The following is a 16,854-nucleotide window of genomic DNA, read 5'->3' as shown; positions in this document are numbered from 1 at the left end:
GCATGTAGGGCAAGCACCACGTATCTGGGTCTGTGAAGGCAGTTCTCCTTAAGGGGCCAGGGGATAACTTTTCTTCTGGCATGGTTTAGTACCCACTGAGGTGTTGGGGCTTCAAGCCCATTTTATAGGAAGGGGGAGGGTTGCTCCTGTGGCCTTACAGCTGAGCAGGCAAAACTCAGGGGGGGTATCTGAACCCCAAGTCTCCAGGCATGGGCCTGCAAGTAGGATGCCTGCCAAAAGACACTGAAAATGACTGAAGCCCCAGGTGGAATAGAGGATGTTTGCTGGCTGTAGGGCCACTTACGGTTCTGGACTGACTCATGGTTTTGGAATTGATTTGGCTTGGAACAGGAAAAAGTCTTTAAAACCCCCCAAAAACCAACTTGGGTTTTGTGTGCGCTGGGCCTATTGGATGCCTCCAAAATGATGGGGTATCCAGGTTGCAGCTCTGTTGGTTCAGAGCAGGGGTGGATGTGGCCTGCCCAGCCAACCTATTCAGCCAGTAGGCGCCTTTAATGTTACTTTTCAAGTTTTTTTAATCTGCCCTAGGGTGCCTGTTGCGTGAGCCTGGATAGCTTGCCAAAACTCAGTAGGTGGCCCTCCACCCAAAATAATTGCCTGCCCCTGGTTTAGAGGCAAAGGAATCAGGGCTCCTGGCAGAGATGGCATTTTTTATTAGACCCACTTTAGATTTGCAGGGAAAAAAAAAAGTGATTGCAAGAAGGGCGTTTGTGACTGGAAATTTGCAAGTAAATCATTTAGATTTTTGCAAAAAGTAGTACTAATCATAACTGCGAACTTCCGGGCACAACCCCGCTTCTTGCGATGAAGGATTTTGCAAAGGTCTGGCGGGGCTAATGGAGGCCAGGGGCCGGCGGGCGCGGGGCGCACCTGCCGGGGCGGGGCTGTCCCGCCCCGCCCCGCCCCGCAGCCCGTGGGGCAGGACGGGGCCGCGGCGTCACAGGAGCGGGAGCGCCATGGCACGCAGGCTCTTCGCGCTGCCCGCCGCCGGCCTGGGGCTGGGGCTGGGGCTCGGCCTGGGCCTGGGCCTGGGCCTGGGCGCGCGGCGCCGGGGCGCGGAGCCGCCGGCGGGGGTGGTGGTGGAGGCGGCGTCGCCGCCGGGCCCGGCCCGCGCCGAGCTGGCCAAGTACGGGCTGCCGGGGCTGGCGCAGCTGCGCAGCCGCGAGTCCTACGTGCTGGCCTACGACCCGCGCGGGCGCGGCGCGCTCTGGGTGCTGGAGCGCCTGGACGCTGAGGGGCTGCAGGGCCCGGCTGCCCGCGCCGCCTGCGCCTTCCGCGAGGACGAGGCGGTGCACGACTACCACCGCGCCACCAACGCCGACTACCGCGGCAGCGGCTTCCAGCGCGGGCACCTGGCCGCCGCCGCCAACCACCGCCGCAGCCAGGCCGCCATGCAGGACACCTTCTACCTCAGCAACGTGGCGCCTCAGGTGCCCGCGACCCGCCCGGAACCCGGTAGCCCGCCTCGCACGGGCGGCGCAGGCGCCAGCCCCGGAGCTGCTGCTCTCTAACTTGCAGCCGGCGGCTCTTGCTGGGCTTTGTTGCCTAGCACACGTGGCTGCCGACACGACTCGTGTCCTGTGCAGGGCCGGCTAGGCCCAGCCCCCGGGTAAAACCCGCGGTAAAGATGCTACTTAGTGTCTTCAAACACTGACTTTATAGCAGGCCGGCTCTGGTAGGGATAGTCATGTCTATTGGGAGACTTTTCCTTTGCATGCGTGGCCCGTCTAAATGTAATGCACAGTGAACCGGTTAATTCCGTGTTCGTTGCTTTGCATTTGTGCCCATCTTTCTTTGCACGCGGGGCTGGCCTAAAATAGTGCGATTCAGCAGTGAATTGTACCATATATGTAAGGTGTGGCTGGAGCCTGATAGAGCCCAGCTCCAAGCTGGATACAAATCAGGGGTAGAGTTGTTACTTTGTATTTTCAAACTAGCTTTATAGGAGGTTGACTCTGGTAGCTGGATAGTGGGGTTTATCAGGTGATCTTTCCTTTGCATGAATGGCCGGTTTAAATGTATTGCGTGCTTAACCTGTTACTGCATTTGTGGCTCATCTTAGTTTGTACATATGGCTACTCAGTGCGTTGTGCTGATCACCAGAGAAGTGAGCAATATGGGTAAGGTGTAGCAGAGGCCTAGAGCAGTATTTCTCAGCCCATGGGTTGTGACCCAAAAGTGGGTCTCAAGCATATATGAAAGGGTCACAAACAAACTTTACAAAGGGATCAACAAACTTCAAAAATGGATTCTCCTTTAAAGGAGAAAAATGTGTGAATCTGGCTTTTCCCTTGCAGGCTGGCAGAACTCCTCCTGCAAGGGGCTGCTTGGGGCACCCCATGCCCCACACACCCACCCCCTGCCCCGCATACAGAGGTGACTGGGGACAGCGGGTCGGGAGTGATGGGCACTGGGTCAGGACTGGCCATTGACGTTTACAGATAACCGTTTTTGTACCAGGACCTGAGAACCACTGACCTATATCCCCCCACCCTTACAAATTGTGAGGCTTAAAAATCATGATATCCTTCAAAACATTAGTTGCTGGGGGGAGGTTATCCTGACTGTGTCCCTCCTCTCTTGCCAAGACCCCACTCTGCCAGCAGTAAGAGCTACCTCATAATCAGACGCTGGAGAAGCCCTGGGGTCCTGGCAGCTGCTGCCCTAACTGTGAAAGGCGGTCTCAGCATTTGTCCCACCATGTTTTTTTGCTAACTTCCCTGACTGCCCTTGGGTAAACTCCTGTATTGTAGGGACCCCCAAGAAACAAGCTGGTCTGTAACCACCAAAGCGATGGATGTCCCAGAATGACAGCTCCATTCTCCAACGTGTTTTTCATTCTCCAAAGCATTTTGATTGCTCGCACAGCCATGATGTGTGTTAAAACCTCATTTTGTTATTACCAACCCCTGACCCAGAAGAAATCCGCATGGCCAAACTGCACTCATGCAGCCTGGACAGTGAAACCGAGTCATTGCAACTTTCTCATATGTTAGTCCTTTTCTGGAGCACTTGGCTGCAAACACTGCAGGGCAGTGGCTGATACCTTTTTGCTCTAATATTTCTATTAATACTACTTAGTCTAAAGCCCACATTTTGCTGTAAATTACGAGATGATGCGTCTACACACAATTAAGTCGGTTGCAGTGGGAGAGACCCAAGTCTGAGCTAGGGTGTAATATCCTAGTTCAGTGGTTTTCACCTTTTTTCACATGTGGACCCCTACAAAAAATTTTAACAGAGGTGTGGACGGACCCCTTTGGAAATTTTGAATGAAGGTACAGACCCCTTTGAATTGTAAGTGTGGGTATTTGCATATTTTTGGTTGACCGCAGTCATCCTTCATGGACCTCTCAGACAGTCTGCAGACCCCAGTTTGAAAGCCGCTGCCCTAAAGTTCTGGGGCCTGTTTAACACGGGCCCTCAGATGAAAAGGTCAGAGCAGTCCCTTCTAGTCTAACAGTCTATGACCCACCCACTTCAGAAACAGGACATAGAGGTTATAGTTAATGAATTGCAAAGGGTTAGCATGATACCAGTGAGATGGGTTAGGATTTCAGATACTGGTGACAATGTGTGCAAGGGCAGGCCCATGCAAGGTCCTGAATGGCAAAGCTTCCTCATGTGAAAGACTCATAAGATCTGTGCCTGCAGGGAGCAGATACCTACAGGTTCTAGGCCAGGTAATTTACAGGCAGAACCAAAGCAGTATAATTATATTGTTATCCTGACACAGCCATAGTCATATGATTTTATGGCTGTAGCCCTGCAATCTTACACCTTAAGTGTGTGCAGTCTGTAGTGGGTTTGCCGTCACACTCCTTTGTAGCAAGCATGGGTGACTGGTGCGTCCTGAGTCTGGAGGGGCATAATTTGTAGGCAGGCCCCGGGGTGGGCTAAAAGCTCTCTCGGGGGCCAGAGGGGCCCGGACCCACATGCTGTGGCTTAGTGCCCCCCACAACATGCTGCCAGCCTGCTCAGCAAAACAGGCCCCCCAGCACTTTTGGGGGCCAATCTCAGGGGGCCCCCCTACCAGTCGCCTACAGTGGCATGGAAGTATTTTTTACTCTATTTCTCTGCAGCTGTGGTTCCCCAACCATAGGAAAGCTTGTGTCACAGCAGAGAGTAGTTCTTCTGAGTCCCAGACTGGTTAAGGAGCAGAGGACTGACCAAACTGCCTCTGCAAAAAGAGAGAATCCTCAAAGCCTGTGGGTCTCAAGTTTTTTTTAGATGGGAGGCTCCCTTCATAACTTGTTTGAATTGAATGGCACCCCCATTTTTATATTGCAGAGGGGCTGGCCAATGGAGGTAGATGATTGTTTCTGCAGGGACAAGCTTGAGCCTGTGTTTATCTATTTAGATTGTCTGTTGATCTCCTGACATCCTGTAGCACCCCTCAAAGGAGCTGGGGGGATCCTGGCTGAAAATCACTACTCGTAAGCAAAGTAATTTGAGTGCCAGTTCAGTTTACTAGCAGACTAAGCCCGTGGTCCTATAAAAACACCCATGGGTGCTTTCCTTTATTCAAGTGGAACGTTACACTAAGTAGGGCAGCTTGATTATATGATGCAAGGGGGTGGCGAGCTGTGGGACATTGCTGTGGCCCTTTTGGATTTAATGCATTTCATGATCTGCAGTGGCAGGAGACTGCCCTCTGGCCTGCGGGTCCCTTTCCTGCCCTATGTTTTTATGAACAAGATGAACATGTGAGTAGAATCCTTGAAACTTACAGGTTCTGTCCATGGTTCTGCTGCTGACTCTGCCTGGTGACCTCGGGCAAGTCCCTTCGCCTATCTCTATCTCTGTTATCCCATCTGGAAAATGCAGATAATGCCTTTGTAATGCACTAAAATACCTACGGATGAAAAGTGCTATGCACAAACTTATAGGAGAAGCTGAGAACATAGGAGTGGTAGAGTAAAACAAAGATTTCAGGGTGTTTTACCACAATTAAGAATCCATCATGATTTGTTTCCAGGATCCTCATTTGAACCAAAATGCCTGGAATAACTTGGAAAAATATTGCCGGAGTTTAACCAAGTACAACAAGAACGTGTATGTCTGCACTGGCCCTCTCTTCCTGCCCAAGTAAGTATCAGACAAACTGAAACCAACTTTAAAACTTCGATCAATCAGGAATATCAAGATAAAATTGAAATTAAGATAAGACTTTAACCATGCTTCTATGCAAGAGGGTAGATGCAGTGTATGTAGGGAGTCCTCTTCAATATTTTTACTCTCCTCCCATGCTTTTCAAGGGTAGAGTGATTTTGTAGGCCAGTACCCCCTTATGATTCATATCAACTTATCCATCATTCCATTTAGTTGTCCTCTAAAGGATTAAATCATGATACAAATAGGTGGATGTCACACAGAGGAACCATCAGCCTCTTGACCAAACTCCTTTTTGATTTACATTCCCTCCCCTCTTACTTTCTCCACTTTGCTTAGGTTACATTTCCTCTTCATCTCGCATCATTTTTCATAGCCCAGTCATCTTGCACAAGTAGAGGCAATATTAGCTTTTCCCTTGCCACTTGTGTCCTCCTGCATGGGCTGCCTTTCCAACCTTGTGTAGTCATGAAGGGCAAGTGCCTGTAGACTCTTCATCTAGCAACAGCAATGTCTTGAAGAGGTTCAGTTAAATGGAAGTTTTAGAGTAAGCAACACGGATCACTATCATAGAGCCCTGCATGTCCTGTCCTCCAGTCCGTGCAAGGCGTGATCTCAGCTACAAGGAACTAAAATACTTGAAGCAGGGATCTGTGGACATGGGCACTAGCTAAGTGGTATCAATGACAGAACATCTCTCTGTGTAGGATGGAAGCGGATGGGAAGATGTATGTCAAGTACCAGGTGATTGGGAAGAACCATGTGGCAGTCCCTACTCACTTCTTCAAAGTGCTTATCTTAGAGAAGCTCAGCGGGGAGATAGAGCTGCGCTCCTATGTGATGCCCAACAGTCCTGTGGATGAGAAGATCCCACTTGAACATTTTCTGGTTCCTGTTGAGAGCATTGAGCGGGCATCAGGGCTGCTGTTTGTACCAAACATCTTGAAAAGAACAAATACATTAAAAATGATTACAGCTGGAAGCAAGAGCTGAAGGCACGTGTGAATCTGCTGTGAACTACTGTCTGCCGTTGGTCTGAGGTACTACTGGAAAGGATTTAATGTAACTAGCAGGCGTCTATGAGTTCAAATTTATTCCCCCTTCCCATTAAAATGGTACTAGGAACTCATCAGTGGCCCAGAATAACTGATCTGCTGTTTCCAGGTTCCAGCAAAATTAAAATGCTGAAGATTAGCATCTGTGTGTGCTTGGCCCTTGGAAATGGCTCCTGGAGCATTTCCAGTAAAACTGCAGGGCAAAATCTGCCAAACACCCAGATACGTGGCTCCATGGAAGTGTGTAAACAACCTGCCTGCAAAGCCCTCTAACTACGAACTTTTAAAAGAGGACGGTAGTGAGAAATACTCTTGCTGAGCTCTGGTAATTAAATGTGAGATGTACACGGAGCCATTCGTTACCTAGTATTGATTTGATTTTTGTCTGGTTGTTTTCATGTGGCTGGTTCAGTCCACTTCCAGGTGTTGTGAATAAAACTTTTAAACTACAAAATGTTTTACTTCGGGCATTATGTTTCCAAATAATTGTGGACAGGGCTTTTTTTCCAACTGTCTTGCAGTCTGCTGTCTTTGCTATGTTAAGGCTGCAGGTTTAGTAAACTCAACCTGCCCTTGTCATAACTAGGTTATCTAAGGCTCATTGTTTCAAAGCTATGGAGCCAATTCCCACCAGGAAAGATGATGCTCTTCCATCTTCACGCAACTGTACTGTGTCCCAGCTCTTGGTGGTGGTGGATATCCAAAAGCTTCTGGCATAAAAGCACTGCCTTCTAATAGCAGACTTCTGCAATAAGGATTAGATTTTACCCTGAACAGTTCCTTTAAGGATTTTCTAAGGGCTGAATGGCTCCTCACATCCCTTTTAAGGGAACCAGAAAATACCTGTAAAGAGCATAAAGGAGCATTTTTGCTGTAGCAAAGTGGTATGTACCCACAGGCAGTACTATAGCCCCAGCTGTAAGTGTGGACAGCCTTGAACAACTCTCTTCAGTTACATGCAGCAGTTAGCTATGTTGTTAGTGGGATTAGCTATCTTCCCCCCCCCTTGCATTGTAGCACTACTGAGGACTTGTCACCTAAAGCAGTCCTATCTACTACTACAGATGCCTGGGCACTTCTTTGCATTGCCTAGATCTCCAGAATTTTAAACTGACATACTGACCTAAGTATGGAGAGGTGAGTGCAAAGAATTAAGTCACAGTTCTGCTTTACAAGAACTCAGCCACTTGGAAGATAGCCATCAGTGACAGGAGGCGTTAGAAAGCCATGCCCTTCCTAGGTGTTACTCTTTCAAAGACATGTAATGCCTTTAAAAACAAGATGCATAGTCTCTAGAGGTGCTTAAGAAATACAGCTCTGAAAGATCAATGGGAGTCACTAATTTCAGTCCACAGACTCTGTGGGTACTACCCCGACTCTTCAGTTCAGTGCAGGTTGTCATACATGTCCCAAAACATTTTTGCTGCTTAGTGATTCACCAGTGGACTTTACCTGTTAAAGTGCCAGCCAGCTCCACTTATCAGCATGGCCTAGGTTCAAGAGCTCAGGCCTTTGATGGCTCCAGCAACTTTAAAGTTATATTGCTTGCTTCTGGTATGAGACAGTCACTCAGTAAAGATGTAGCTTTTATTTACATTGTACTTTTGTTAGCCTCTAACAATCTGGAAACTACCTATAGCTCCCAGCTTCTACTCCTTAGAATAAACTAAATGAGCAGCAGTCCATCTCCAAGACAGGAGCAGTATGAGGAGGCAGATTCTCATTTCATAAATCACCAGCTTGCTTTCCTTCAGGAGCCAGTGGCTTCTTCACAGCCTCGTCGATTCGGGGTCTCAGTGTAGATAGAGAGATCAGTATGGCTTCCTAGAGGCAAAACCAGAGACTAAGTTAGAATCACTGCTCAGTGCAAGAGCAGAACTTCAGCTTGAATCATTAATACACACAAAAGTAGTGGCTAATGGTTTAAGGATTACAGTTCCCCCTGCAAAGCGTACAAAACCCTGCCAATAGATACAGAAATACTACCCTTGCCTAGCCTAGTGGAAAAGCTCTCATGGGGAGGGGCAGTTTGTTCCTAGCACAATGGGATCTAGTCCATAGTGAGGGCTCCTCTGTGATGCAGCAACAGAAATAACATTTTAGATTCTTCATTAATGCTGCACTCAGAGCTTTTAAAGCACTTTTTTAAGGAGAGAATGTACATATTTGGCAATACCACTTTTATGACTAGGCACTGATCACTTAAACCATAACCAAGTGAGAAGGTGCTGCTCCCCAGGTGTAAAATGATCACTATGCTATTTATTGAAGCACCTCACCTCAGTCCTGATGGTGCGGCTGCCCTGGCTGGGACAGGTGTTCAAGTAAAAGTCAAACAGGACACTCGGGTCATTGACCTCCAGGTTTGGGTCAGCATCCACACCCACTTCCAATCCTTGTAGACCTCCAAATACTATCAGGGCATGTCTGGAAGACAGCAGACAACTCAGACAGGATCTTACCAGCAGTACCAAGTCAGAGGAAGCTACAGCTTTGCCCAAGACATCTCCCCTTGCTGCAATTGTACAAAAAGGCAATTTGCTGCTTTTTAGCACAAATGGCATGGTAAAAAGGAGCTGGTTTAAACCACAATCGACACACCATGCATCTGAATAATTCAGGGGCAAGTTACGTAGGTAGCAAGCACTCCCAGTAAGATTTACTAGAAACCAAACAAAAAGACTTAGACAGTGGTTTTATGGTCCCCCCCTAACCTCATTTTGTTCTACAGGAAGTATCAGTCTTCTTCCCCTTTAAATGATATCATTCATGCAAGTTTATCTGCAGTGACTGCTCCTTCATTGGTCTGCAATTATGTTTGATAACCTGTCCTCCATCAGTTTACTGTCCACTTCACAGTTTAAGTGATCATTTACATTACTGCAGTGGTGTTAAGCCAGTGTAATTTGCTGACTGGCATGTAGCTTAGTCTGCAACTGCTTTTTTTCCAGACCTAAGGAAGTGCACTTTGTGCTTGAAAGTTTTACGAACATCTCTCCCAGCTGTAGAGTTGATCCAATAAAAGATGATACAAAATAAACCTTGCTTCATGCAGGACCAAGCAATAAACCTTGCTTTCCTGGACCATCAGTCACAAACACCACTACTAATTCAGGTAGAGAATGGGAATAAAAGACTGGTATGGAACCAAAACTTGCCACACAGGCAAGTGCAAAAAACAGCCCTAACTGCCCCACAGTGCCATATGGCAAAACTGTCAGTCATTAACGCTGACAAACTTGGATTAGAGGATCCATCCTGCAGAATGGACCAGGATGTGGTTTGGCTTTGGCAAGTGAGAAACCTTTGGCTCCTCACTACTTGGAGCTCATTTAGTGTAAGGGAGCTGGTCCAGTTACCTGAAGGAGGGGAGAACTGCTTGGTCCACACAGGTCCCTTTCTCTGAAGTTCCAACAGAGAGGTCATAGCCTTCTTTGAAAGGACATTCAGCAAAGACAGCACCTGGAAAAGAAGCATTAAGGAAAATTAAACTACATGCTAAATGTTCCATTCTGGGTGGTTTTAAACACAGGCCAGTACTTACCACACAGACTGCAGAGCAGTGAGAACTGTGTTGCTGTCCCTAATAGTCTAACAATCATTCTATTTTAGTATCTAGTGTAAAAGACTCACCTTTTGCCCCCCAGCCTGCCTTTGTAGTCCATCAAAAGAAAGGCTCCCAGCTCTACCACCTCCCCCAAAAAGTGGAGCAAGCCCCAGAACTGTCATTAGTTAGTGAGCAGGAGGGATGTCTGGATCTGTCTGGATTCAATGATTACATTATGTCAGCTTTCAAGTCTTGTATTTTTGGAGCCTAGCCCAGGGTTCTTTACATTTTGGGAGGTGATGTCTGCTTTAGAAGGCTCCCACTGACCAAGTGGAATAGGAGTTCTCAGGATCCATGAGTAACTGGGGCACTACAGGCCTTGCTGCTTCAGGACTAGGTGAAGGGAATCTGGTGCTCCTGACCCAGCCAGAACAGAGGGTGACAGAGAGCCCAGGCCAAGTACTCACTTAGGCAGGAGGCTAACCGGACACTGTAACCCCAGTATAGGCCAGACACAGTTCTTGGATGGTGCGAGGACACTACTCTGCCTTTCCTTGTCTTGCAGTCTGAAAGAGATACAAGTGGGTTATCTTCTGTCATCTTCTAGACACCACTGGACGTCAGTTGGGAACCCCATGTGTCCCACTCTAGTATTTTTATAGGGGGCAGGGAAGTAGAGGTAATAATGAACAAACAAGCAGCATCCTTCACATTTATTAACAAATGGCTAGAGAAGACTTGGTGTGTTCAGCACTGTTCATGTCTTAATAAACAGATGAGCATACCGTTTCTTTTAAGTACCCATATACAGTAGATGAGTAACTGAAACTGAGTGCCAGGGCCACAAGTCTGGAGGAAGGTTTACTCTATCTGTTGCTTGAACAAAGGAAAAGACAGCTAGTGACTCACGTCAGACAGTTTTTCAAGGCAGAGGTAGTCCAGGGCCAAGAAAAAATTCTGCAGGATTGACATTATGCTGCAGATTGCAGGGGTAGTGTGACCTAGTCAGCCTGTCTAGGGCAGAGGGACATTACCTGGATTGTGGTGCTGATCTAGTTGAACAGTGACTCGAAGGCCTGGTTCAAGCTGTTTGTCTATCTGCACCCGCTAGAATAACAGACAACCACAGCACAAAGTATTAAAAATCAGGATAGCCAGCCACAGAAAGGTAACAGGCAAAGAAAGATCACATTTCAGCAAGACACACTCCAGCCCGCATGTGTGCAGACAGATACTCGTTTTGTGTAGCTGCAAATCACCCAGATACAATCCGGGTCAAAGAGGGTTAGAACAGCTGCAGTGGACAATGATGAATTTCCAGTTCATGGAGCTGGACAACAGAGGAAACGTTAGTTCGGGCAACAGTCAATGAAGGCATTTGCTCTCTTGCAGGAAGCTCAAAGGAGCTGGCGTTTCTACCAACATCCAGCAGGGGGTGCTATAAGAGCAGAGGCCAGAGAAGATGGGGTACATGAAGCTGGCAGCTTTAACCTGTTCTGGTCCATGGCAAGTTGCGGCTCTTGTGATAACCCCTCATTAGCCCATTGCAAGCCTAGACCTTGGAAGGAGTGACTGCAAAGCAAACGGAGAAGTTTATCCTGAGGGGCCTGCGGGCCCTACCTTCCGCATTCCACAGTCCACAAAGGAGCCTTTGCCTGGCTTGGTGGGCTGGTCTACCACCACCCCTTCCCGGTATTCTGAGTCTTCATCTATCCGCAGGTGATGGGGGCTGTCCAACGGGTTCAGGAGCCCTGCAACAGTACACAAGAAAGTGTGCATGGGAAGGAATTTACTGAAGGACTGAAAGCAGAGCTGTTGAGACAGACTGTCAGCAGGCTTCCCCTTCCTGGGCAAACCACTTGCTGCCTCATACTGATGGAAACCTGGACTAGTCCAGTGCCCAGAAGTAAAATAGAGCATCACAACTGTGATGATGTTTGCTCTCTTGCACAGGAAAGGTCTTTTGCAGCCCACTCGCAGCAGGCAGACCTGATTTCACAGGCATTTTACGGTGGCCCTGTCCCTTGCCGCTGATTGGCAGAGGGCACCTCCACTCAGTCTACATCGCTACTGCTGGGGGGGGTTTCGGTTGATTTTGTGGGAAATTGCAGCCAATGCCAGATTTCCCAGTAATCATGGACAACACTGGTTTTCATGGTTTCTGCAAAATCCACAGAACCACAATTTTAGGTAGGTCCCTAGTTATGGGGAGCACATGCTAGAATGAAAACAGGCCGCTTGGCTAAGGAAGTAAGTTCATGAAGGGCTGAGAGTATAAAGTGGACTCATTAATCTGGGACAGGGAGGCCTGTAGCGTCAGGATGGGAACAGAAAGGGTAAGGGAGGACATCAAGACATTACCTGCGAACTGCAAATCCTGGTGTTTTGGAAAAAAAGATTTTCTCAGGTATCTGTGAAAAGAAAGACTTGAGTCTTAACAGTATCATTTCTAAGGAGTCCCAGTCTGAATTCTAAATAAAACCCACTATTGCCCCAGCTCTGGCCACACTTGGGGACGGTCAATGAATGCTGGTGTGAGACACTAGGACTTCCTTGTGCCCTCTGCCCCCCTTTCCAGAGTGTATTCTTCTGTGCATTAATGCAGGATTTTGACTCATACTTGGGAGCAAAGCAGGCAAACTAGAATGGAACCTGCACCTCCAAATATGGTAGCACAATACAGGAGAAAACTGAATAACGGGGCACTTTACTAACTTTCTGGTCATATTTTTCTAGTCACCAACATCTCCTGTTGCCAGCTCTCCTATTAATAACTGTCCAAGTGCTTTAGCAGTGTGTATGATGCGTGAAGCCATTACACTGGACTTACTGAGGACATTCCAAGTACTGCAGAATCCGAGCCAGCTGCACGCAAGCCTGTCCTTTCTTCCCAATTCCATGAAACTCCCCCTCCACACTCCTGAAAGAGAACAGACATGTTCTGTGACCAGCCAGGCCGCTACACAGCTCATGGAGTCAAGACCCACATGAAACACTATCTCATTGGTACCTGAAGAATTCACAAGTATACAGCCAGAAAAAGAGCAACTACAGAGAGAGAGCCTTGCCCTCATTACCAGCTCAGTTCTCACCAAAGCAAACAACCATCCCTCCATTTGAGAACTGTACAAAGAAACAGGAAGCACAAAGAAAAAGTACTCAAGGAATAAGGTGGAATTACCCTTACCTTAAGCCTTCTTCTTCTTCATCAAACACCACAATCTCATCCACGCGGAAGATGGCACAGGCCCGGGCAATTTGCCCAGCCAGGTATGTCCGTAATGCCGGGGACTGTGCATTGTTCAGTATAGAGCCTGGCAAAGCTACACTAACAGTGTAGTGACGTCCTAGAGAAACAAAGAAGGGTCAGAGCTCTCCATGAAGCTTTGCTCCCATTTGCGTTATTCAGTCCTTTCTGCTGTTGAGATTTTAACCTCAGTGGTGTAGAGGCTGCTCTACGTTTGTACAATGCAACTTGAATCCTAATAAGAATTTAAAAGTGTTGCCTGGATACCAAGCTCTTTGAGGTGGTGCCCTTTGCAGGCTAAGGGCAACACACTTGTTAAAGCCAATGGTGGAGTCCAAACATCTTTAAAGGACCCTACTTCTCATACAAATGGGAAAATTGCTTAAGAGACCCTCTGTGGGAAATGTCTAAAGGGGGATGCAATGGCTCAGTCGAGCTGGTTAAAAATTAGAAGATGGGCAACATTCTTCCTGCACAAATACTAAGGACTTCATTACAGGCAAGGATGGTGAGAGGTTAAGACAAGAGGAGGAATTATGATACACTGCAGGCAAGTACAAAGAAAACCATCTCCAGCAGAATTTTGTTGGTCTCTTTACTGACCAGTTCTGCAAGATGGAGCAGAGCTGTAAGGATGTATTTCACCTGCCAGGTGATTAACAAGTTCAGGCAACAAAGCTAAGAGAAGGTTGCTGCCTGAGATAGTTATTTCTGCCTATACAGTTGGTATAATTATCTGCCCCACTAACACCGGTTTCTCTTACAGAGCCCCCCTCTGATTGGGCATTACCTTTGTCTTCTTTAGGCTTTTCTTCCTCTTTTTGTTTCACCATTAGCGTCTGCATTCTTTGCTTTTCCAGTCTGTTCAACAACTTGATTTCCTTCCATTTTTTCTTTTCAGCCTTTTCTAAAAGAGAATGATCAAGAATTTAAACAATGCTATCACCAGAACTCAAGTAAATTCTCAACCTCATATTTTAGGGAGACTAGACAGAATTGGGTGATGGCATGAGGGAAGGGCCAGAGAAGAAAAAAGATGCATTACACTACATCAGGAACAGAGGGAATAGCAGTTATCAGCAGTAACATAAAGTGACTGTTTTTGCTTTGCTGAGGCAGTGGGAAAGCTAGCTTCTTCATTAAGTTTTTTGTAAAAAGAAAACATCTCTATTAGCAAACCGGGCATGATAGTAATAATGGTAATAAGCTGATGGAGAATAGGTTTAGGTTAGAGATCAGGAGGCAATATTTTACAATTAGGGTGGCCAAAATCTGGAACCAACTTCCCAGGAAAGTGGTCCTTGCCCCTACCTTGGGCAAATTCAAGAGGAGGTTGGATGATCACCTGTCTGGGGGGTATTGTGAACCCAGCATTCATTCCTGCCTGTGGCAGGGAGTCAGGCTAGATGATCTGTTCGGGTCCCTCCTGACCCTAGCTACTATGAAACTATGAGCTGCTTTACATACAATAGTCCTTGAATAGCACTTTCTTATTGCCAGCTGGCCTACTTTGGCTTTGAATCCATGACTTTGAAATAAAAGGGGCGCTCAATCCCAGTAACAGTCTGCCTATAGCTCCGTGGCATGGTTTTAGTTTCTTTCTAGAACTGCTCAAAGCTCTATAAGAGGATGTATGAGAAGATCCTTACTTTCCGTTTTCCATTTTCGCCAGTCGATCTTCTCTTCCCCCTAAAACAGAAAGGGTAAACCATGTCCATTCTATCAGCTGGCTAGTGAGGATCAGCCAGTACTCATGTTGCAAATGTATTAATACACTCCTCCCAAGGCAGAGCAATTTGAATGAGCCAGGCACTGAGAAATACCCAGTTGAGTAAGAACATAAGACCTGCCATTTACTGGGACAGACTATGGGTTGATCTTGCCCAGTCTCTTGTGTCAGACAGAAGACCCCTGGGACTGCGGGGCTGTTTTCCTGCCCCTGGTCTGTTCATGTCTCCAGGCAGAGTATCACTGGCAGTCTCTGCTGGCTCCTTGGACTCATTTGAGGGCCCGTGGGCACTGAACTATGTGCTCCTGCTTGATGTCCCCACTTGGCACACGTGTTTTGAGTCTCTAACTGGCACTCCCATCCTTGTTTTTTTCATTATTTGTCCCAAGAACTCTGTTTTCTCCTTTCCCTTTCCTGTAGCCTCCCCACCTAAGGGAGGCCAATGAGAGACTTGGTGGGCTGGGCCCACGTGTTTTTAAAGGTGGACAAATAAGTCTGTATCACACAGAAGAGCCCTGGGACTGCAAGACTGTTTTCCTGTCCGTGGTCCGTTCATGTCTCCAAGCAGAGTACCACTGGGCAGTGTCTGCTGGCTCCCTGGACTCGTTTGAGGGCCAGCGGGCTCTGCTCGGTGTCCTCCCTTGGTGCACTTATTTTGAACCTTTGACCTTCACCGGCATCCCAGTTTTGTTCTCATTTGTTCCCGGAAATCAGTTGCCACTTTAATTCCAGTAGCCTCCCTTTCTGAGGAAGGTTTATAGGTTCACTTGGTAGGCTTTTTGCCCACAACCTTTAACCACATAGGCCTGTGTCACCCAGAGGACACTTGGGGACTGCAGGGCCATTTTCCTGTCCCTGGTCCATTCACATCTCTGAGCAGCGTTCGCTGGCTCCTTCCTTGGACTCATTTGAGGGCCAGTGGGTGCTGCCTAGCGTGCTCTGCTCGGTGCCCCCCTTGGAGCACTCGTTGTTAACCCATGACCTCGCTTCCATCCGTTTTGTCTTTTATTTGTCCCAAAGGATCAGTGCTGTGACCCCTCATGAGAGGGGTTTATAGCTCTACTTGGCGGGCTTTGGCCGACGTTCCAGAATGATTTATGAAAAGGCCTGTGTCACACACAGGGCCCCCAGGGCTGTTCTCCTGTCCCCACTCCATTCACATCTCCTGGCAGTTTCACACAGCAGCATCCACTGGCTCCACGGACGTGTCCGAGAGCCAGTGGGCACCGTTCAATGCGCTCTGCGGCGCCCCTCCTTGGAGCGCTCATTCTGGACCTCGGACCATCGCTCCCATCCCCGTTTCCCCTTTCCTTTGTCCCAAGACATTAGTTACTTTCTGAGCGGCCTCCGGTCCTAAGCGAGGCTTCTAGTTCTTCTTGCTGGGCGACGGCCCGCGATGCCTTGGACGCAAGAAGCGGGCCGGTGTCACGGGCCGGCAGAGCGCGGAGGCTGGAAGGGAGCAGGGCTGGGTCTGACCAGGCTGTTCCTCCACTGCCCTCTCCCCCTTGCAGCCTCCAGCCCTGCCGGCCGGGGGGAGGGTCCCAGGCTGTACAGCGCCCGGACCCCGCACTCCAGGCCCGCCGGCACCAACCCACGTGCTCACCTCCGCGCCCCGCGCCCGCTTGCCAGGAGCTTCCGCCATCTTGCTGCTCCTGCGCTTCCGCCCTGCTCTTCGCTGGCAGCTGATTGGTGGAGGAAAACACGTCATCACCTCCGCACCCGGCGAAGCTAGGGGCTCCGCGCCGTCCCTGAAGCTAAGTAGGGGCTGGCTAGTTCTGGGGCTGGATGGGAGACGCAAAACGGTGGTCCTTCACTCCAGGAGGGAAGTCCTGCTTGAACCTCAGTGGGAGCAGGGCTGAGCCCAAGCACCAATCTCTTGGCGGGGCTGGCTGTGTACGCGCCACCCATAGTGCAGGGGGGGCTATGGGGATGGGGGGAGATGCAAGAGGTCAGCAACATCAAGAAAGCTATATTTTAAATGCAGTACTAACCATTCTTGCTAATACACAGGAAAAGGGGACTGGAAGGGGCCCCTCAGGAGAAGCTGGTCCAAGCTCCTGCTCCAGGCAGGCTCCCCACTGTCTGAACCTTCCTGGGATGTTTCTAAGTACCTTCCCTTTCCACTCATGACAGTCTCCATCTT

General features: G+C 48.6%; 2 protein-coding genes across 4 annotated transcripts; one reads left to right on the top strand and one right to left on the bottom strand.

Moving 5' to 3' along the window:
• The first annotated feature begins 939 nt into the window (after positions 1-939).
• ENDOG (endonuclease G) lies at positions 940-6,539 on the top strand. The gene is made up of 3 exons (XM_090022543.1): positions 940-1,451; positions 5,000-5,109; positions 5,841-6,539. Exons 1-3 carry the CDS (start codon positions 978-980, stop codon positions 6,124-6,126), a joined length of 870 nt encoding a protein of 289 aa, XP_089878669.1. The 5' UTR covers positions 940-977; the 3' UTR covers positions 6,127-6,539.
• A 1,217-nt stretch (positions 6,540-7,756) lies between these two features.
• On the bottom strand, positions 7,757-16,506 carry SPOUT1 (SPOUT domain containing methyltransferase 1). Of its 3 annotated transcripts, XM_090022416.1 has the most exons (13): positions 16,315-16,393; positions 16,045-16,160; positions 14,632-14,671; positions 13,773-13,889; positions 12,923-13,082; positions 12,566-12,655; positions 12,097-12,146; positions 11,356-11,486; positions 10,770-10,842; positions 10,203-10,301; positions 9,548-9,650; positions 8,468-8,615; positions 7,757-8,012 (listed from the first exon to the last, which is right to left on the bottom strand). In XM_090022416.1, the coding sequence occupies exons 4-13, from the start codon at positions 13,825-13,827 to the stop codon at positions 7,914-7,916; spliced, it is 1,008 nt and encodes a 335-aa protein (XP_089878542.1). In that variant the 5' UTR covers positions 13,828-13,889; positions 14,632-14,671; positions 16,045-16,160; positions 16,315-16,393; the 3' UTR covers positions 7,757-7,913. The 3 variants fall into 3 exon arrangements, with proteins under 3 accessions (XP_089878542.1, XP_089878540.1, XP_089878541.1); XM_090022414.1 differs by lacking the exon at positions 16,045-16,160 and having other exon boundaries at positions 16,315-16,506; XM_090022415.1 differs by lacking the exon at positions 16,315-16,393 and having other exon boundaries at positions 16,045-16,289.
• Between the last annotated feature and the right edge of the window lie 348 nt (positions 16,507-16,854).

The sequence above is a fragment of the Crocodylus siamensis genome, chromosome 11, assembly GCF_052110815.1.
Source record: "Crocodylus siamensis isolate JL-2025a chromosome 11, ASM5211081v1, whole genome shotgun sequence".
Taxonomy (NCBI): Eukaryota; Metazoa; Chordata; order Crocodylia; family Crocodylidae; genus Crocodylus; species Crocodylus siamensis.
This window is presented reverse-complemented; position numbering and strand designations above follow the sequence as displayed.